Raw genomic sequence first — 23,749 nt, 5'->3', positions numbered from 1 at the left:
ACACAAGCATATTAAAAAAGCCTTTCTCGATTTTATATAAGCATTAATTTATTTCTTTTTATTTTATTTGAAAGTTTACTCAAAGATGTTAGAGAACAACATAAAATAGCCTTGTATACTGCCCGGGAATAAAAAGCAATCTTTTAGAAGGCACTTTCATGCTTATGTTTTTTTAAGCAACCACAGCCAATAATTGTTAAAAAAAAAAAAAAGTTTTTATGGATGAAATGAAATCATCAGCTCCAGCTGATGAGCTCCAGCTGCTACCAGCTCCTGTGTAAACATATTTATCACTATAGCAACTCATTATGTGACAGGTATTAAAGCAACAAAAGCAAAATGTATCATGTTTTTATGGATAACTTTACAGACGTGGTCCTACGTAGAGACGTAAACAGAAGCTCAGTCGTGTTTAAAACAGCGTTAAATGTGTGAGAACAGCTTTACTAGCTCAAGATCACGACTGAGTCCACTTGTGTACGGCGGTTTCAATCATAACAAAGGGGGCGCTGTTCTTCCAAAACACTGCGTCTTTAGATTTTCAGTTCATGCCATCAACAGATGGTGGCGGACGCGAAAGACAGATGGTTGACATCACATTCAACATATCTCTCCTCTCCAAACACAAAACAAATGCGTCTGAGGCGACACAGAGGAAACAGCAGCAGTTTTATGACAGGAAGCAACAGTTTTTTTTGGACAAATGTGATCTTGATTAACGATAAACGCACTGAGAATATGCCGTACGTGTCGGAGCTGTGGATTTTGCTGCTTGTACTCACGTGTTTCCTCTCAGCTTTGAGGTCCTGGCTGTACCTCATCAGCTCTCCATAAACCTTGTGAGCCATCTCCTCCGCCACCACCTCCCTCTGACCGGCATAGTCATTCAGTTCATTCAGGATGGAGTAGAAGGAGAGACATGATGTGAACCTGCAAATCAGGAACATAATGAACGCGTGACTTAAACACTTTGTCTCTGGTCTGATTGTCACCATCATTGTAGCTTTTAGTCAGAATCATTTTATCTGGAACTGTCAGCTACAAAGAGATGGACAAAGAGCAAGTTGTTTTATATGCAGACAAGACTTGAGTTTAGCTTGGTGCATCGAGAAAAATGTTCTTTGTGTCATATCATTGCTAAATTTCATTAACATTACAAGATTTCTTGTCAACACATCGCTGCTAGTATCTTCCTTAACAATTAAAACAGACAGAAGAGACACTATGAAGCCATGTCCAAGTACTGCATTATTTAACTGTTAATTCATCTTGTATTTATAGTATTTAAATGGCAGCAACATTTTGTGGAAGATATTAGAATATAGTATAGTATTATTTATAATACCGTAAGTTCATGGTTTTTCATTGACAGAACAGCAAAAATTCAAACTGTATATATCAATATTCAAAATAATTATGCCATAATTTGTTTGTTTATTTCCTGAATTACAAGTAAGTAATTACGGTGAGCTGTGATTTTAGCAAATGTCAAGACAGACAGAGGCTAAAATAATATTATTTTACAGTGATGCTGAATATTTCAGTCACAATAAGGAGGAACAAAATATTTTGACACAAAGTAGTGCACTTCTGCTTCAGTGAGCATGACGACACTTTTTCCACTTTTTCCACTTCCACGTTTTCACTCCAATTATACATTTTAAAATGGGATTTTATAGTTGTATTTTTCAGTAAAGCAAGGGAATGAATAAATAATTAAACTGCTTTATAAATAACTAACTCGTTTACCCTGTGTTTGGTAAATGTGCAAAAAAAAAAAATGTGTGGAAGAACCACATCAAACCCAGCGTCTGGATCCTTCAGATGAACAGTCAGACATTATTTATAAAGAGCCCAGTAGTCCTTTTCCGCTGCTACAGTCTGCAGACGTCCGGGAAGAAACAACAAAAGCAGAAAGACAGACTCAGAATAGCAGAGACGACCGTCTAAAGTTACTCACCTCGGCTCCTCATCCTTTGAGCGTTTGGGACAGTATTTCTTCACCAAGTTCCTGATGGAGAAGACAGAGAAGCAGATTTAGAGGCTGACACTTTAAGGCTCATACAGAGGCAGGTAAACACACAAGAAACAAAAGATAGAGGGAAGATCTGAGTCTATTATTAAAGATGAATCAAATATTCAAGCATCAAAGACTGGCCCAGCAGACTCTGACAGTACTGCAGAGCAGTAAAACAGTGATTTAATGATTTAACCAGAGAGCAGAGGAATGTGTGTGTGTGTGTGTGTGTGTGTGTGTGCCTGTGTTTCGTGTTATCTCAGACACAATAAAGAGCGTTTCTGTCTGATGTATTGTCTGAAACAAGCACATGGCTTCAAGACACAGCTATATCTTTGATCACTCTTCAGGCTTGTGGGCGTTTCTCGGTGTGTGTAAAGTATTCCAAAGAGACATTCCCCTCCCCCCTTCAGGAATCACAGCCACTGGGACTCTACCGGTTTGTAATGAGGGTTACCCCATTTGTGCATGTTGGCTTGTGGAGAAGCGTTGCAACACTGGAATAATAACAAACAACATGGAGATGAGGACAGGTTGCTCAAACGTTTCCGACTCTAATGATGGGATCAGACATCCTACGTGAGACTAAAAATGGCTCAACACGTGATGATGGATCGACTTCGCAGATTTGTTAAGTGCAGAACAGTGGCTACATTTACGGATTCTGCTAATAATCTGAAGAAAAATGTGTCATGTCACCACCTCAATCAGAATAGACTCAGCTGATCAGTAGGAAATTATAATCAGATTAAGAGGGGTAGCGTAAACCTTAGATAATCTGTTCAAAAGGAAAATATTAGCTCCTAATAATCATGAAAACACTTGATAATAGCATATTTGCCCCCCACCAAGTTTCCAGGAGGGAGGGGGAGAAAACATGGAAGAAAAAAAAGAAGCAGTTGTTGAAACAAGCGAAAAGATGAATGAAGCCAGAATTCATTGACATCAAAAACAAAAACCTTTTCTTCTACTTCTGTTACGTTTCCAGCAGATTCACAACAGGCAGAACCACTATTTGACTGATGTTTTGAGGCATATAAACATATATATCCAGGTCAGCAAGAACAGCATTAGCATGGGGCTAATCTCTATGCTAACTGCTGGGATGGCATTGTTTCCCAGTGCATTTAGAAGCTGTAAGATGATTGTTTCTGTCCATACGGACCCACAAAAATAAATGATGTAGATTTTTTTAAACAACCTTTATTGTTGTTTCCTAATTACATTTGATAAATCTAGTCTTTAACTGAATAGTATTTTAATTGGTAGAAGGAGGTGGAATATAATAAAAATGATCATTACATTTCGTGTGCATGTAAACAGTTAAATTGATTTAAATCAGGTTGAAGAAATATTGTCTATGTAAACAGAGCCCATAACTGGTCGGGGTCAGCGGTGTAGTCCGTCGTGTCTCTCGGCCAAGCTACATCAATAATTTATGTCTCTATGATCACCTATTCTTAGACTTCAATAGACAACCTTTTGTGTAGTCTCCTCCCAACACGTCCTCTTTTCACAGATATCATGCAAATTATGCAGGAGAACATATACTGGGACTGAGGAGAAACTATTGTATTAATGTATTAGTTCAATGAGAACTACTAAAGCAACAGAAATAGAGACTAAGCGTATCTCCCACAGCTTTCGTGTTGCCATCTGTATTTGTGAATAAAATGTGTGCGTACCGTAGCTGTTTGGCGTAGTTTTGCTCTATGTCCAGCCTCTCCTTGACGAACTTTGCGTAGCGCTCGAGAAAGTCGATCCCCCACTGAGTGTGTTTGTCCAGATTATCAAACTGGTCCTGAAGAAGGAAAGAAAAACAAAATAAAACACATCTCTGTAAAATGTGCGTGCATAACATATGAACAGCACTCAGGTCCAAGACGGAAATCTTTATGGGGACAGGAAATTATATTAAAATGCAGTTACATTTCAGACAGAGAGGAAGGGTTAAAATCCAGGGTTAGATGACTCAAGCAGTGTGTGCCTATAAGTGTGTACTTATTCATTCAAATAAAACACCCGTCTTTATGACAATGAGTAAGCAGCAAGGGTATTTCCTGTGTCCTCTTAATACGTACTTCATATGTCAGACTAGATTCCCTCACGGGAGAGAAGAGTAAATACCAGAAGTTCTTGTATGAAAAACAGCTAAAAACTTTTTTCTTTTAGTTTAATATTATAAATTCTATTGTTATATATTTCTAATCATGACAACTTAGAGAATCAAGAAAAACACTGAACACACACATCCAAATGTTTCATATGGTGTCTTTGTGAGGACATTCATTAACCAAATCCTAACCATAACCTTATTGTTGCCAGCTTTATAAAGGGGGTGAGGACTGGCCAAAATGTCCTCAATCCAATGGTGTAAAACTTAAACTGTTCGTCAGAAAGCTTCACAATGTTTCATTTATGTTGAAGAGTCACTTGAAATATGCACCAAGTTTTTTAGCCAACTGGCTGAAATGGGGTTGTCAAAACCATAGAAACATGTGTCTGTACAACACAACACAGTTCAATAATAGACAACAGTTACATCAGCAGCTCTCTCGGTTATTTTAAGCAAATAATGAATCCCATTCATTGGGGAAGCAAAGCAGCACCATAATAGTTTCCTCCAGCCACATGGAAGTATCTATATCTATATCTGGTATTTTAGTCTTTTAGAACTGAAGTAGCTTCATGTATGCAAAAAAAAATAAATAAAATAAAAACGCATGTCCAGGTTTTAGCTTATCAGCTTAGCTTACGTAGCTCATCCGTAGCACGGTAGGTAAATGCCGTGTGACGCTCTTTGTCTTTTAATAGACAAACATTTGCATGTTTTAGCCAGCTAGAAAGGACTTCCAGGAGAGGTAGCTGAACGCTGTGAAACTCAGTAAAAAAAAACAAAAAACAAACTGTTTGTCAAAGATCAAGCGTCCTCAAACAGTCTTATCTGTTGCCCACTGTAGTGGGGGCAGTCTTTGTTTAAAGGCACAACAATGTCTCTGCTTCCCCAGCCTCATTTACTCAGCTGGTCCGAGGATAAAAACCAACATTTTTCCACTTAAAAGCCCACATGCTAACTTTTAGTTCATGCTATAGCGTTAAAATTGTTATAAAAATATTAGTAAATTACATAACAATCTGAAGGATGGGAACAATCCTCTCATAATCATAAGCTAGTGAGCTACCCTGACTACCACTCTAGCCTTTGTGTGTGTCAACACAATCCAAGGCTGTGACTGTAGTAAATAAGGGTAGCCAAGGAAGGAAATACGAGACAGTGTGTGAAACAGCTGATCTCGTTTGTCCAGTAACCATTTTCTATGAACCCAAAGAGAGCAGGGAGACACACTCTCTCGACAATACTGCTGCCATTGTGTGTACGAGCTCTGGTCATTGTGGAAAAAAGGAAACAAATATAGAGAAGAACTATTTGTTAGTAATGACACAGACGGGTTAAATTAGTTAAATCAGTCTCATCTAAGTACTTTTCAAGTGGCTGTTTTCCATTGCATGAAGTTAACACATGGTTAAACAGTGCACAGTTGAGTGTATAATGGATTAGCATTTAGCAAACTAACAATGAATGCAGTTCCTAGAATGAATCCCTCTTCTGTATAAGTTCAAATATAAAGTCATACAGTAAACAATTCAAGTCGAAAGACTGCAATTTATTGTTTGAGATTTAAAATGTTATTTTGCTTCAAACTGTGTACACCCTAAAGTTTGCACTTGAATTAATATAGCAATTGTTGTGAGTCATGTCCTCTCAAATGCATGAGCAGACAAGTAATCTCAGGTATAAGTTCAGCCATTGTACTGCTTTTATGTCTGTGTTTATTCCACTTCAAACTGAAGTATCAGAATATATATTTTCTATTTTGTCTAAAGATGGTATATAAAATAGCTGGATGTTGAAGTTTGACTAAATGTAATAAATAAAAGTGACTAATAACTGACTTGAGGCGCATACGTTCATCTACGCCCGACCTTTGACAATAGATACTGACATATTATATCCGCTAACAGCAGCCTGATAAATGTAAGGGCAAAGCAAAAGAGATTAAATAAGAATAACAAATGACTGAATGACTTATTTATTAACTAAACTGAAACTCTTCTGGATTACTAGTCTTAAATTCAACCACGGTCATTTGAGGCCAACTTTAAGTGCTTCACTGAGCCCGTAACCCAGGGTCACATTTCCACTGTGAAAATCTGACGGGTCCAACAATCTGAAAACCACAGAGTGTCCGCGGCCCAAAAGCAGCCATCAGTTAACGAATATGCTGGCTAATTGCTGCCACTGCGACAAACAAAAGGGCCCCAGCATGATAAAACAGAGCCTCCACTGCTCTCTATTAAACCCGCTGCCAGTTTTCTTAAGTGAGTAAAAAGCTGCCAGTTTTAAAGCACATTTTGTTAATTCAGCCTAAAAAAGATGAAGCCAAGATGTGAGAGCAAGAAGCCTGTCTGCAGCTTGTAGCAAAACATGCTTGGATCAATATGCTCTGCATCCTGCCCGTCTGGCTGCCGATGCCTAGCGACTCGTCTCCTGCCAGCCCGGTCTGCAAACACATGCCCGTCCACCTCCTTTTTAGCAGCCTGTCTGACTGCGGTTGCGTCAGCCTGTGCAACGGTGTCTATGAATAAGTAATAGGGTATGAGATCATCCTGTAGTTTGCGGCGAGCAGAGCACAGACGAACTCACTGGGGAAATGACAACATCGTTGGACTCCTGGTTTCTCAGTTCACATGGACGAATGTGAACAATGACGGTGGCTGAGGAGTAGAAGCCTGAATCTTTTCCCGAGTGACCATTTCTATTCAGAGTGCCCAGAATCTCATTTAACTGCTATTCAGCACTGCACAACTCGTGAAATGAGCGCACAAGCTACAGATTATTTAAATAATTATTCAAATGGAAGCACTTTTTCTTGTTTTCTTTTTTTAAGTGAACTAGCTAAAGAAATAACTAATTAAAAACTTGCTTTGTCCACTGCTGCACCAAAGCAAACCATAAAATATACTTTAACTTAACTCGGTGGTTTACAAAATCCATCTTTGGGAAAAAGGTGATATTTAAGAAGTGCCAAAATAACACACCACACATTAGCTGATCCTTGCAGGCAACAAAAGGTGACCTGATGGCCGTTTTATCAGCAGCAGCAACACAATCGCAGGAAAGGGTGTCTTCACAAACACAGCAGAAACACTAGACCCTCAGGTACAATGCGTTTTGGGCATTACATACATACTGAGGCTTTCTCGGGTTACCCTGATACAATACCAACACTACATCTACTGCTGCGTTGAAAAGGCGGACGTGTTCTCAAGAACAGTCCATAGTTGTGGTCGCCATTATGTCACATCCTGTTTCTTTAGTGTCAAATAACTAACTAAAACAAAACTTGACACTTGAACATGCATCAACGTTATGTTAACTACCTAAAATGACTGAAAAAAAAATATTTTGGACGTGTATTTTAGTGTTTTAGTTTGGCGTAAGTCCCACCCACTAACACGGAGGAGGTGGAGCTTACGACCGATACTGCACCCAGTCAGCAGGGGGCGCTCTACCTGCTTTGACTTCACTTTAGAGAAGCAGTTCCGCCATCCATCTTTATGTACAGTCGATGGTCCATACAAACAGCCTCCTATGTGATATTCAAGGCCTTGTAAGTGGACATTAGTTTGAAGACATTACAGATCAGGTGGAGGCGAAAGATGAATTTACATATTGTGTGTTCTCATCACGTGCTTTAAAAATGTCGACCCAAGTATAAATGCTGATAATTGTGTAGGTCACGGCATAAACTCAGAACCATTGCAGGAATATAAACCAAGCTAAACCCCCCCTCCCCTCCCCCAAGGTACAGAAATGTGCATGTTTGTGCGTCTACAAAGCAATAACCATGGCAACGAGGGGTCCTCTGCCACCCAGCTAGAGGATGCTGCAGCGCAGGAAATCTGGAGATGGCACAGGTTATTAAGTGATGGCATTAAATAATTTATTACCTTTACCGAAAGTCGCTGTTGGGATTTAAATCTTGGAGCATTTTTCAACCATTACAGGGAAAAAAAAATACACGGATATCTCTACAACCAGTCAGAGCAACAGATTACGGGACTTCTCGACAAATGTTACTGTTAACTGCACGTCCATATGAGTTCATATTTGCTTGGCAACCCTTATTTTACATCCCTCTTCTCCAGTAACAGACAAAACCTTGGCTAGATAATGTGTATGACTCAGCTAGTGCTACTCTTTTTTACATTGCTGCATAAAGCCCAGTCGATTTGACTGACCCAATCCTCGTCAGGAATAATGAATTGTGTTCTTCTGGAGTGAGAATAGGGTAGGATCTTGGACTGGTTTCCCAGCTAGGTGATGGAATCCTTCATATAAATGCATTTAAGTAAAGTTCAGCTATGCATTTACATGTAAATCTGGAAAAACTGCATGAGTAGCTGATATTTACATATTATATATCGATAACAGGCTTGCCACTCTAGTATGACTCACGGTTGTAACTCAGGCCACTATACCTAGATTGTGTAATATTGATTGCCATTTGGACGAACGCCACTGTGACTGGCAGACAAAGACGTGAGTTTTCTTCCCGGATCCAACTCCAAAAATGGGTCACAGGTTTACTTATGCCGCAATTCCCACCGACAAAGCCACCACTCTGCTTTAATGAGCTTCGATCTCAGGGTGAGCGAATAAATTAGTCACTTGGCTCCCAGACGAGGAGGACTGAAAACACCCCGTGTGCAGATTCCACACAGTCTTCTGTACAATCTGATAACCAATCAGATGGAGAGAGGGCCTCTCTCCAGCCAATCAGACACCCAGACACAGCTCGCAAGCATTCCACAGGAGAGGGGAAGGTTAATTAGCATAGAAAATGCTGCTAAGACAATAGACTAATTACACACTGAGGCATTCAAGACCAGAGTAGACATACACACAGACACACTCTCTGACTCTCTCGGAGACACACACCGGGGCACACATGGCAGACACTGGGTGGGAAATGTCAACTTGTCTGAAACACTGGCATCACTCTGACCCCCAGGCTCTGTCTGCACAGTGTGTATGTGTTTACTGTGTCTATCCGTGTGTGTTCGTCCTCCGCAAAAACAACAACCCAAAAAAAAAAAAAAAAAAAAGTCTCAAGAATGTGATAGACGAGACAGGATTTGAGTGGGCTGGAAGAGAGTGAGGGAGGAGAAGACTGCAGAGAAAGGGGAGGTAAGGAAAACAAGAGGAAGAAAATTGGACAGGAGGAACAGGCCTGGATCTGTGTTTGATAAACATCATCCGGTCGGAACATCACTTTTATGAGATGACTTCACAGATTTTCAACCTTATATCTATTAATCTGAATAAGAAATACAGTTTTTAAATGCTTAGCTTAATAATATAATGTTCTTCCAGGTACCAACGACATCACTGGTTTGTGGTGTGACATTAAAACCACCAACGCTATGACGTGAATAAACCTGATGAGCTCATTATATTCTATGAAACACGGGTTCTGGATTTTATGTGGGAAGAGGTTGATGCTGAATAGATCAGTACGTCCATTTTAAATATTACACATCAATCGAAGCTTAAAGTAAAATTATAAACATCTGAGCAAATTACATACACGGCAAAAATTGAAATGGTTAGAAATTCTATCCGAGTTCAAAGAGTTGAAGTGAAACTCCTTCAACTGTAAGTAGTCTCCAAAGCTCCAGGAGGTAAGCTCACATAGTTTATACCTGAGTATATCACACACCGACACACACACACACACACACACACACACACACACACACACACGAATGTTCTGATTTTTACTCTCTGAGAGCATCTGGATTTGGATTTGTTGTTACAAGGTTGTTGTGCTGAAAAGTGTCCAATTGCCATCTAAGGGCAAAACAGACAGGAGCGCCGGCACGCTGTCGACATCACCCCGCGCTGTGCGGAGGAGCAGCCAGCTTCTTGAACTGGTTTACAAACTCTCTACTGCAGGTTCTGGTCTGTTCTGTTTTTGTTTGTTTTTCTGTTGTTGTTTTTTTTATGAAAACACAGATTTCCAAGAGAGCACTTAGCCTAATTCTGTGTTTGAGGGTTTGATGGATGCTTTAAAAGGCCCTAAGCACTCAGCAGTGCTTCACCTTTGTTCACCTGCACTCCTACAGTTTTGCTTTAAAACCAACAACATTAGCAAACACAGCTTTACACCCAACATCTTTATACCTACTACTACTAAAACGACCAGAAAAATATTATAAAACAATTTTATCAAGTATCAAGAAAAACTGCACATTCTCTCATAATGGTGTCATATAATTGTTAACTCAACCTATTGTGACCTACATTTGGAGCTAATTAGAGTACTTAAGTATAATTAAATATTTACACAAGTTTGTTTACACCCCGTCTATCCTTGCTTGTTTTGCCTTGCAGGAACTATTATTCCGTATTTCTTTCTTCGCCCTGAGGAAACAGAAACCATCACATGAATGACTGTAGCTTTGTACAAGCACACCCCAATCTGACTGTCCACACACTCATCGGAGGAAACATGTGATTCATAGGTCTTCAAATTATACATAATATCAGTGGATTAAAATGAGTCAGGGTAGCGAGCCTCGTGGATTACAGTCAGCTCTGAGTCAGTGAGCTGCTTCACTCCTGCAGACATGACTCCATATATAAAACGTTACCATACGTCTTTAGCTCATATGTTCACCACAGGATGTCAACCCCTGTGGGGTTTTCACCTATCGTCAAATCAGTGCATATGCTTGTTTCGATCAGTTAAAGTTTGAGGTGAGCAAAGTGAAGTTTGGGCCTATTGTTTACCAGTTTGATCTAAACCACGGATCGGAGGTCTGGATTACTAATCATGATTGAAGGTCGATAAACAGCTTAATATCATATCTCTGTAACAAGTGCATTGCTGTTAGCAAAGTGTTAATTGGGGCACCCTTTTAAAAATAACCACCTGACTTTAGTGGTCAGAACACAACATCAGAACAAGACAACAGACAAGAACTACCAGCAACAAAGGAATCTCTCGTCACCTGCAATTGCGCCAAAACGTTGCACTTGAACACACCATGAAGGCCAGAGCCAACAGCCAACTACCACTTGAACCTTGCCAATGCGTGACGTGGTGTAACTCTTCATACCAGTAGGTGGCAGTAGTCCGTATTTGTCAGTCAAAAGGTTAAGAACCCCCGACCCGATACAGATATTTTAATATTCGGTATTAGTCGATCCAAGTCCCAATTCGATCTCAAATAAAGTAAATGTCCTCCCATGATTTTTATTTTTATTTTATTCTAGTGGTGTACTTCCGTGGCTAGGCTAATTAGCTAGCGTCTGATAGTGTTTTATTTCTGATCCTAGAAGGGAACAGTCTTGGTTGAATTCATTACCTCCTGCTGTGGACTAGGCTATATAGCTGGCGTCTGGTTCTATCTTATTTCTGATATAGGCAGAAGGTAGAGATGTTTGGTTGGAGTGTGGTCACATTCCCATCATTTCTTACCTACAGCTGGTGGCTAGGCTAGTTAGTAGCTGACCACTGGTCTGCTGGTCGGTTCTCGGGTTGGACCGGGCTTCTAAAGGAGTTTTCCCTCAGATCATGGCACAAGGGATCGTGAATTAATGAATTTAAATGGGATCCAGACTTGGCTCAGTCGATACTGAATGTTTTGGGGGCAAAAAAAAATTGACATTGGCCAATAATCAGCTATCCAATTGGTGTTTCAAAACCTTTAATTAGACCAGAACTTAGATTAGTGACAATCTTCAGAGTTCCACTTAAATGAGCTGCTTATATCATAAAAATAGCTCTTTGAAAGATTAACACATTGACAACAGCTGTGCAGTATTTACAGAGGTAAACTATTAATCTGTTTCAGATCACAGGGAAACTGTCACAGCTGAAAATATTTTAAACACACACAAAGTCATCTCTGTTGACAGAGACTCTGCAGGAATGTGTGCTCACAGTTCCTTCAATGGATCAGCCAGTCAATGGTTTTGTTCAATCTCTGGCCCGGGAGGACGTTAAACAGAAACCGATGTTTGTCGTGCGCCAGCAACCACATCTCAGGGAAAAACATCAAAAAGCAACAAGAAGAAATGCAGGAGGAAAAAGAGCACTGCGGATAGTTTCAACACCTTAAACTTTGACATTTCAACACAGAACGAGAAAAACGGAAAGCTGTAACAGATGTTTGCTGGAAACGCGGCACACAAGCAAGCCGCAAATGCAGGTGCATGTTCTGGTTTGCGTTTGTGGTCATTGATATAAAATCTTTTCATGACTCAGAAATGCAACAAGATTTCTCCCATTTCAGCTGATTTTGTAATCGTATATGAATGTAAATAGAATATGTCTGGCTTTTAGTCTGGAAACAATTCAGGAAGAAGAAATCAGACTAACAATAAATAAAAAATGAAATATTGGAGTTGCAGTGTGCTCTGGTGTAAAGCAAATTATTCTGCATGTTTCCATTTCTACAAACATTTCTGGTCATGGAGCAGTTTCCTCTGGCTAGTTGGCAGCCTCTGAATAAAGACCCATCTGGAGGTGTACAATTAGGAGACGTGCCAGTCAAACATTAACCCAACCCTGCCACACTCCACTGAACGACCACTACACTGAGTCAATTATCTGTGGAAGGGTTACCCGGCAAATGCTAAGTGACACAGTGAAGTTCAGTACATTATTTGACAGTTCGATGGTGCAGGTTGATGGTTCACGAGGAACTGAAGAAAAAAAAAATCCTAAATGTCACTCAGGGGAAGTTGCTGCCTCCTCCACCATTACAGCAATAAATCAGCGACAGTTGCCCTGTAACTACCCAGAGGTTACTCAACACATAGCAAGCTTTGTGCTGACTAAAGGAATAATGACACGTGGTTAGCAGAGTGCACATGTGTGGGTCGTGTGTTGATAATACACACGGATGATGCCCCCTCAATGCCATGAATACACAGCGTCTAGTTTCACGTTTTTGGCTTCATATCAACACAACACTGAGTGAGCCCGTAAAGTAACCACTATTTTTGCTTTAACTACAATCCATAGCCCGAAGATTTTTGATATATGGAGCCACAAAATCAAGACACACAGTTCTTCTCTTTAGACCATAGAGGCAACATTTACATAGGTATAACTATTCCACTAATAATAAGATTGATAGCACAATCAGTATAAAAAAATCACAACAAGGAGTTTTTTTAATCCGATTGAGAGGGGCTAGGGTAAACCTTTGATAATCTGTCCAAAAAGGGAAATATTAGCCCCTAATGACTATGTAAACACTTGAACTAATCCTTTGTCTCTGGTTGGAACAAATCTTTCTGAGCATGTGTGATCAGGTGACGGGTTTTCCATGAGGGACAGACACATGGAGGGAGAAAAACAACCAGTACTGAAACTATTTTCTGAATGTGTTTAGCCCAGGCTGAAAACGAGTTCCAATCGTCTCTTTTATATGGATTTTATAAATTCAGCGTCAATAAAGTTGGCAAGAAAAAAAAAGTTCCATTTTGTATCTGATGTATTTGATGCCCCACAGTGGGCAGAACTACTTTATTAATAAAGTTCTATTTTGAATGATGTTTTGGGTCAAACACATAAATAAGATCCATGTAAACGGTTAAACTGACTTCAACAAGGTTGAAGAAATATTGTCCCTGTTATCAGAGCCTAGAACTGGCCAGGGTCACTATTGTAATCTGCCGTATCTCTCAGCTGAGCCATATCAACAATTTATGACTCGATGATCACTTAATCGTAGATTTCAAGAGAAAAGACGACCTTTAGAGCAAAACTACTTTGCCAAAACAGTTTTGTTCCAGTTGATGTTTTGGGGCATATAAACACATATATCTGATTTTCCCAGTATGATTCAATTTATTTTGGCATGATTCAGTTTCAAAACTATTTTTACAAAAGAAATATTATCATTGTTTTTTGAGATTTTTGGAGAATTACACAATATTTTGCCTGCAGTTGGCAAAACTTGTACTTTGTTTTTGTGCTGCTCTTCCTCGTCATCATACTTTTTAAACCCAATCAGCTTTCAGGTTTGACAGCGCTCTCAGAGTTGGAGCCTTGGTCATTTTTTACATCTCCCTGACATCTGGACCAATCTCGTTGTGCAATCTCACAAGACTAGTCCTCAGTTTGAGCAAATAATATCCACGTGAACACAGACTCGTTTGATGGGCTCATAAGATCCTAGAGTTTCAAAAAGACTAAAACTTTTTGGATATATGTATAAAAACGGAGTCCAAATGTCCAACAGTAAAACGCAACAAGGAAGATAAATTACTAGCGCTGTCAAGATAATATTAGTTTCTCAAGGACAGGACAAATCCAGAAAAAATATGCAAAAGTGTCTCAGTCAGTGGGCCAAGAATAAATAGCGAACCGACTGACCAAGTAGATCATATGTCTAGTATCCAAGTGGAAAACTTTGGCCCTGAAAGCATAAAACTCTTAAGCATAAAAATGTTGTTGCTTAACACTTTTATTGCACATATTATATATATATTTCAGTATAACATTAACAGTGTCGGTGCAATCAGTAAATAGCTTCCAATATAACCTCTGTCTCTTGGTCTATTTAGCATCACAAGACAGGAAGTGCTTGTAAGAGTGCACAAGACTTGAAGTACATTTAATTAGCTTAATAGCATAATTGCCATATTTGAACATATTCAGAAAACAAGAAAAAATACAATTGTTAACAAGCACATTGGTATTCTTCACTGATATTTTAACAGTAAATCAAAAATGAGGCAATTATGTTGTTAGACTAATGATTTAAAACTAGGCATGTTATGACCTTTAGGTAACTTTGCTTGAGTAGTAATGAGTCGCTGCTATATTTAATACCTGTCTGACGGAAACGTAGTCACACCTGGGCACACCTGTATCTGGCTAGCTCGTCAGGTTTCATAGCAACGCGATCCCCTCCTATTGTCTTGCTCCCCCGCTGCTTCACACGCACGCCCTGACGGACTGGTTTGACGAGAGCGAACCAGAGAGAGATGTCAGGACGACTGGATATCAACGGGGATCTAATCCGATATGATCACGTCTCAGCAAGCGTTCTCCGTGACAGATATGTCTTTTCAGTACTGAAGAGGGAACTTAAAATACATAGGATGAGATACACCTTGTCGAGCAGTTTACGGTATAAACAGGTTGCTGGGCAACTTAAATTTCTTGTCCAACCCGTCTCTGTCTTCCTTTAGACAAGGACAATCCACCACCAGAAATGCAGTTGTCTGTCTCCATCCAAAGATCAAAGTGAAGTGAATCTTCACTTCAGTCAAACTTGTCCTTCTACACTGAAGTCAGGACAATTAAATTAGACAGATGGAAGATTTACCCACATTTTAGTTGCAACATTTAATTCTGTGTCGGAAGTTTGAAGAACGCGGTGTCTCAACTAGGGCTGAACGATATATCGTTATTGTATCTATATCGCGATATGAACATTCAAGATATTAATATTGAAAAAGCAACAATATAGACGATACAGATTTCTCCTCTGCGCACTCGCCCCGCATGCACAGCTCTGGCAGTCACAACAAACATCATTTTTACGATTGCCCTTGAATGCACCGCCAAGGCCAGCCAACCACAAACCTTTTTTTCATGCTTGATGTGATCGACAGCTGAAGTCAACCAATGACAAACGTATGAGGGCAGGAGTGAGGGAGACGGAGACGACACACAGACACACTACAGACACAGCGGGGAAATTAAAAAGTAAGAAAGAAAGCGAATGCGGAAGATAATGCGGCCGGTGGCGGTGCAGAATCTGACTTGGTGCCAGAACATAAATCATCGTATTTTGGATTCAAAAAGGACAATGTTAACCGGAGTGAGGTGTTGCGCAGGTTGTGCTTAGCAAATATTGCGACGAAGCAAGGTAACACAACAAATAGGTTTTATTTTTCTGAAAAATGCTTGGTTTACACCGAACCCGTAGTCATATCGTATCGATATCGAGATAACTGGCATGGATATCGAGATATCACATTTTGTCCATATCGTTCCACCCTAGTCTCAACCCTCTTCGACCAATATATTTTGTCAACAACCCTTTGACACTGAAAGTCAACCAGCAGATTTCCTGGGTCAATAACTTATTTTGAAAGGGAGGCAAAAGACACAGTTGTTCTTCTGGACACGAGTGTGAGGGACTTTTTTTAATCAAATAATCTGCAGTGTCAGATTTTTAATGGTCATACGCGTTTCAGGACAAAGCCACTGGGAGTGAACGCACTCGTAAGGAGCAGTCAATTCTTTCTATGTAGGTGTAGTATTTTCCAACCACAGTGTTTTCTTAGTAGATGTCCAGGGTCTCAGTCTCAATCCACTTCACATACAGGCAACAGGCAAGTTATAAAGCTACAGTGTACAGTGTGTGTTTCAACATTAACCCAACATCAGCTATTACACAATTTTGTCAGTAAACAGCATTAACAGCCTGAGGTTTTGTGTTTAATTATGAATGGGTGGGGTCAGCTGTTGAAATGTTGGGGCCAGTGGCAGCAGGCGTCAGTAGCTTCAGATTAGCTCAGACCAACAGAGAACAATTTGACATCACTGTTCACTGCATCATAAAATATCAGTACCACATAATTGTCATATTGACATCCCATGCTTTTTGACAAGGCCAGTTCCTATCAAAGCATGTACTAATATCTACTTGTTAATAAGAGCAATCAATAAAAAACACAACACCAGTGTGTTATCAGTTTCTTTGTCTCGTGCCAACTCATAATCAATATTATCCCAAGAGATTTTAACAATGCTAAACCTGATCTGATAGTATTCTTTAGCTGGTCGTTTCATTGTTTTTGGCAGAGATCTTTAGCCTAAATACTTTCAGGACTTGATATTTGTATTAAGGGATGGCTATCATGATTAATTTCCACTCAATTTGATTCAACATCAATTCATTTGGAGATAGCTCTTTCCTAAATGAGTAGGTGATTTTAACAAAACCAATATAGCCACTGGCGTCACTGGTTTTAAATCCAGACGACTTTCAGGCCTGACAGTGCTCTCAGAGTTGTGACGTTTCCGGATCTCCCTCACATGTCAACTAATTTCGTTAAGTAATCTCGTGAGATCTGTCAAGCACAGCCAGTTCTGGAAGACCACATCAAGATTTCTTACGAGAGGATCCAAGAAATGGTATGAATGTAAAAGAAGCTGATTCGAGGACTTTATGATTCAATATCGGACCTTTAAAATCAAGATTTTAATTTGAAAAACGTATCTTTTATTTTATTTTTTTAACCCAGCCCTAATTGTAGCACAAACACTCACCAGCCGTCCGACACAAGCAAACAGTCGACTGTCAGCTCGGTGTGTCACAGCCTTAAATAAAAAAGTAGTGTCTGAGAAAAGCAAAGAGACGCACCTAGAATGTAACCAACTACCAGAATCCAGTTGCACAAACGTACATAAAAGGATTAATTCAGCACAGTGGTGTTTTAGTGGTTGCCCACATCATCAATCACAGCGTTTCCTGTTGTGCATGTGTCTAATGTGAAAGAACAGGATGTGGTGGTTACTGTATCTTCTCAACAATCCACCGAGCTGTGTCATCAGCGCACACACACAGCTCATACAGTTTGGAAGAAAAGCCACAAGATCCTTGATTTTTCAACCTCTGACTCAAGTGCAATGATCACAGCCGGGGTTTGGCATGAGGCTGTGAGAGCGTGCGTTGACGATGACACCTTCCCTCAGTGTTCACGCTGGTTAGTGCGGTTGACTGTCGGCTATAACACTTAGTTTGGGTGTTGAAAGCAGGGTTTTTTTTTTTGGGCCACATCTTTTTTAGGCCACTCAACGCCAACAAAGCAAAAAACACACAGTTTAAAACGGGATTATACTTAATGTCATGCCTCTTTGACAGAAAAGGTGTCAGGAAAAACTCTTAATGTGAATAAACGTTCATTTGATTTTAAGTGTGCGCACTCCTTCCAACAATCAGAGGAGAAATCCAGACCAGATATGTGGGTAATTCGAGGTGACTACTGCTGACAAACCTTCTACGCCAAGACAATTAATATCAGCCATTGAAAATCCGGATGATTACGTCAATACTTTCACAATAAACACGTCTACAAGGCACGAGTCTATAATGAAAAGCAGCTGATGTTGTTGTCAAGCTACAGTAAACTTCCTTGCCCTCTAGGCTAACTTTGGGTAGCATACTCATTTTTACAGATATTAAAACTGACAGTTAACACTTCTAGTTTTGCCTGAACAGACACCACATGTTGACTGAGACACTATTCAAACACAACATCTACGTCCGCCCTGGGTCATCCAGCTTTTAGTACCCATGTTCACACCTGGTGTTAAAATCAACTCCACATGCGTCCTCGGCCAGCTCTTCAGATGCGTCATTATTTATCTAGTTCCTCCAAGACATCAGCGATTGAGGAAATATTAACTCCAAGTGGCCATGTTCACAGCAGTATCTAACCACATGCCGGTAGTTTTTTGTTTTTTTTTAGTGACAGTCACATTAAATACTGTCATTTGTTAATTCTTGTATAGATTAGTTTACTATTTAGCTACTTAACATCCACAGGACATAATACTTTTAAAAGGCTCTCATTACTAATGAACATACGCTTATTGGGCTTTTTTCTTTTCAGGTGATCATTTATAATAATGGTTGAATGTATAAATATCTGAGGCAAAACTTCCGACATTCCTTATTGCTGAGTAGGAGGTCTTGACACCTCCAGGATGACACCCAGGACGCATTGTCGTGTGTTCACACTATCAAAGGAATAATGTCAAATGTGTCTTAAACCAACTTCCAATGTGATATATATTGGACCCTTTAAATACATCCTCAATGCATCGTGGGTCTGTGTACTTTAAGCTTGACACCTGACTATCCAGCACAGATTTTAATTCGAGGTCTGAATGGAGCCAGAGTCTTTCAAAATATTTTGTCATCTACACTAAATAGTTTTCTGTAAAGTATTACAAAGCTACAACTAGTTTTTATTTTTCTGCTTTTGGTTTGATTTTGGTTGATAAACCAACTTGCCGGTGCATTATCTCCATGTATCAGTTCTCCAGCCAGCTTCATTTTGTTTACATACACTTCATTGTGAAATCACATGGGGCGGTGCCTTCACTGTTCCCTGATCTGATCATCAAAACAATGTCCTATAAAGTTCTTGTAGTTCATATCTGGATCCAGGAGTCTGAGCCCAGCTGTAGACAAAACAACTAGTCATTCCTTTAATTTCATGGTTGACTCTTACATACAACAATTTTTTTAACAGAAGATACTTTACAAACACTCTAGTTTTAAATTTTTGTGTGCCTCTCATGTGAAAAGTCGGTGTTGTCACTGGACTATGTCCTACAATATAACCACAGTTTTCTTTTACATCCTGCGGAAATTCCCTTTAAATCTCTTTCATTAACTCAAACACTGCCGATACTGAGTAGAAACATCTACCTAGAGAGGTCTTTACCACTGTATAAGCATGTAGATTGGGAAAAATGTCCTTTAACTTTATGCAGGATGAAAATGAGCATGACAACCCCCATCATGACAGAGAAACCGTACCGTTTTGTTTTTTAACCACGTTTAAAGGTGGAGAACAATACATACAGGCCAGCACAGTGTACTTCCCTCTGAATGTGTGTCGTGTGGTTTAACTATTAACTCAGTTTTTTAACACTATTATATAATATGACACAAGCTGCCAGGTGCGGTACAATCATTTGCTTTCACTGAGTTTGAGAGCGCCAGTTAGCGAGTCTGAAATTATATTAATTTATATTAAAAACGTTCTGTTGAGGCCCTTGGTGTCCTCTGTGGTGGCTGAGCAGAGATTAGCAAATGTAACATTTCAGAAAACTGACAAAAAGCTGCTGCTCCGCCATTAATTTCACAAATATTGAGACAAAGTAATTTAGAGTATAATCTGCGAGAGTTAGCAACAACGCAAGGATGTTTCTATCTGGTCTCAATTCGATGCTAAACTTCAGTGACCTGGATAGACTCTGATCCTGGTCTTGGGAAATCATGTTATGCTGGGTGGAGTACTCAATAAAAAAACAAAAAAACAAAAACATAATGTGTAAATCGTGTCCAAGTTTCTAACCATTTCTACTACCTGTGTATGTTTAGCTCCAGCCCAGTGAAGCAAAACAATGGTGGCAATGAAAATATTCAACGTCTGATTCAATGACGTTGAAGTTTTGTCTTTAGACAATGAAAAAAAAATGTAACATACTTGGCAGACTGCATGGAAAAAGCATTAAAATACTGACATACTGTGGTAAACAGGTAACAAGATACCACCTTCCAAACACGTATAGTGGAGAAAGTCAGGTCAAATGGGAAAACAAATGTTACACAAAACGTCTTGTTGGTGTGGTTGGCGTCAGCTTCCCTGTTACAGTGGGCCATTAGACTCAACAGGGAGAAACATCAAACCCGTGAATGACTCTCAGCTAACGTTAGCTTGTATAAAACCTCATTTTGTCATTCATTGTTGGGTTGTGCTGCAAACAGCAATCAGTAACTGGGACACTAAATATGTCACGTTAGATATAAAATCTGATCGCAAATATGATTGAAACCAGGATACCCGTCACAATCAGGATATTCGAAACACAATCACAGACACTGCTGATGCAGGAGATACAAAATAACACAGTGGATAATAACAACAACGCACGGAATGGCAGCAAGTGAAACAGATTTGGTCAGTGGAATTTAATTAATATCACTTGTGTGTCTGTTACATCCCTCTGGCCACTAAGAGGGTTTAAATGAATAATGTCAGGTCTAGTTCAACACAAAGCTGTAAAGTGGTTCACAAATGACTGTGGAAATCTGAATCCTGTTTGGAGTCTATTGTGGCCGTCTCATGAAGAGTGGTCCCCCCCCAACAACTCGAGTCTCCCGAAGCTGTAAATTGCTGATTCCAGTTGAGGACAAATGCAAGTCTTGATGTGTTTGGCAATTTACACTTTCAAAATAAAGGTAATTCTTTTTAGACTCCCCTTCTCCATTTCACAACAGTGCATCCTTTCCTGAGTGTAGAGGTAAACAATGTGAAAGCCCTCTCATCCTGCACTGACTACCTGACATATTATAGTGTGGGGTACCCAATGTAACCAGGGGGTACACTGTGTGTACTTCATGGACAGGTTACCTAGGTAACCAGCAACCCTCCATGCTGAGCAGCTAGTGTGTGTAGGCAGCTTAGAGCAATTTTATGGGGCTCCGAGGCTCCGCCGGCCAAATAAACAGCCTGGGAAAACTGTTGTTGCTAGAATTAGCATTGTTTCCTCATATGCAAGCGGGCTGTACGTTGGACGGGGGGGGGGGGGGGCTGAGAAAGGAATGATGGGAAAAAGAAGCAAAGTGGAGCCGTCCTAGTTACGCCTGACCTATGTACATATATACACTCTCTGTACGTGATGTCAGTGTTTATGTGCAACATATGTGGCCAACTCTTTGACATAAGCCAGTGTTTCCCGCACGTACACTTGTCAGCCACAACAACAGGGAAAAACACACCACAAACACACTCTTTGTATGTCTTGTATACAACGTCTGCATCGGCTATGGGGATTTATAGAAGCCCCTGAGGCGATCATGAGGCAGAGACCCCGTGTGAGATAGATATGCAGCTGGTGTCACGGGAGAGCCCTTAACAAACATTTCACCTCATCGCCTGGGAAGTTAAAGACTAATCGAATAACCAAAAAATGAACGAACAGATTGATCATAAATAAAAATTAGTTTTCGTTGCTACAAAAGAATATTGAGATTGAAAATAAGCTCCAGAAAAGTGTGAGTTTGGATCATTAACTGAATTCAGGAAATTCGAAATGAGTCATTTTAACACAATCTGTGCTTTAGCAAATAAAACTAAAATTTACATCAAATCATAAGGAAAATCTGGTTGAATTCCTTAACTTATTAGGAAATGGATAACACATTGTGTTGTTTCTAGGGCTGTAACAACTCGTCATGGATGCGTGGAATACAGCTATGCAAGGTTTAACCCAAATTGTGCCAGGAATGCCAAAAATAACCAAAGAAAGTCTGAACCCAAAGGTCAAAAGTGTCTGAATGCTTTAAACAAGGACCAAATAAGTTGCGACCAACTAAAAATGAAATGGCCCCTTCGCTGTATAGCAGCCGCTCGAGAAAAACAACTTTCTTTTTCTTTTCTACCAACTTTCTGACCTCAAAACAACCCACAGCAGCATTGGTATTTGGACTATTAACATGTACTGTAGACGCTCTGAGATAATATTAGTCAGCAGAAGTCATTGAATTGATTGATGTTAATTAATGACGGAATATGGTAAACAACGCATTTAACAATCATTACATAAAGATCTCAAATTGGTTTCTCATTCACAAATGCAAGTTAAATAGGTAAATGCTAAATATATTTAGCAGTTAACCAAATGAGAAAACAGTCCACAGATTATTCAATTTAATAAATAATAATTCACTGCAGCCCTAGTTGTTTCATCAATACACTCTAACAAAAACAGTTCACTGGCCCCTGGGAGAAAACTTCTTCAAGTAGCGTGTCCACATCATTACAGTGAAGTCTATTTGAGGCCCTGTGACATTCAACCATTTGAAAAGGCTTCCCATTTTAACTTGGCCTGTGGGAAACCCTGATACCGAAGAATGTGAATTTGACCTAGAGGAAAAACAGGCAGGGTTGGTCGAGTAGATAAAGAGTGTTTGGCGTAAAGGATGGAGGAGTACAATAATCAACAATGGGATAAGAAGAGCCAATAGTTTGGCATCATGCAGCAAAAACACACCCACTGGTCACTACTCACATGAATACACACAAACAGGACAAACAGCTACGTCAGTTTTTGCTCCACGCATCAACAGGCAGCACATTTACTTCATGCGACTCATGCAAGATGCGTCTATTAAAACTGGAGGGGAAGTAATGAAACTGAGAAACAGATCACTAAACATGAAACCGAGAGCTTTGCCGTGCCTCCAGGTTCATGCCGTTTAGCGTTTGAGCGTCTTAAAGTCGTGTCAGCTCACAGAGGAGATAACATCAGTGCAGCAGGTGAGCAGGTTTAGTCGGCAGCTGATGTGTTTAGTACACAACAAGCAAAGGACATCAGCTGGAGGACATCTAGAAACTCCGTCACCAGCTGGAAATGTTGTTTACAACCTACAAAATCCTTGTTTGGATCCATCTCAACTTAATTTAAACAAAGAATGTTGTTTCTATGTGGATGTGTTGAAATCCTACATCTCTGTGCATTGTTGCAAGTTTCCTGGAAAGAGAAACTGCTTCCTTTTTATTTTGGAAAAATTAAACCGATACAACAATCTAATGCTGGCATAAACAGTTTTGATTATTCAGCAGATTATTTTTGTGATTAATTAAAAAAGGTTTAGTTCTCGGCCTCTTCAGAATAAAGTAAAAAGCCGCCTAATGCAAAACATAAGACTTAATTTACTCTGCATCACCAAAACGAGAAAAACAACTTTTAACTCTCTGCCATGTGGGCATTTGCTTCTTCTCGTCACACAAAACCAAACAGCTGCCTTCTTCTACTTCTTTTTAATAAGAGGTACATAGACAAAGAACATTTCTAAACTAGTAGGCGTTAGTTAATAAACAGCGTTAGC

At 39.7% G+C, this 23,749-nt stretch overlaps 1 protein-coding gene across 3 annotated transcripts in view; it reads right to left on the bottom strand.

Annotated features, from left to right (window-relative positions):
• The window catches only part of fnbp1l (formin binding protein 1-like), a 43,991-nt gene that overhangs the window by 13,053 nt on the left and 7,189 nt on the right, over nucleotides 1–23,749 (bottom strand). For all 3 annotated transcript variants that reach the window (XM_047587409.1, XM_047587411.1, XM_047587412.1), the window contains exons 2-4: nucleotides 3,703–3,818; nucleotides 1,961–2,011; nucleotides 783–930 (exon numbers count right to left, since the gene is read on the bottom strand). In XM_047587409.1, the coding sequence (XP_047443365.1) occupies nucleotides 783–930; nucleotides 1,961–2,011; nucleotides 3,703–3,818 (315 nt within the window). The remainder of the gene's footprint in view (nucleotides 1–782; nucleotides 931–1,960; nucleotides 2,012–3,702; nucleotides 3,819–23,749) is intronic.

Source organism: Mugil cephalus, chromosome 6, assembly GCF_022458985.1.
Source record: "Mugil cephalus isolate CIBA_MC_2020 chromosome 6, CIBA_Mcephalus_1.1, whole genome shotgun sequence".
Lineage (NCBI taxonomy): Eukaryota > Metazoa > Chordata > Actinopteri > Mugiliformes > Mugilidae > Mugil > Mugil cephalus.
Note: the sequence above shows the minus strand (reverse complement) of the source record. Positions and strands in the feature narration are given on the sequence as shown.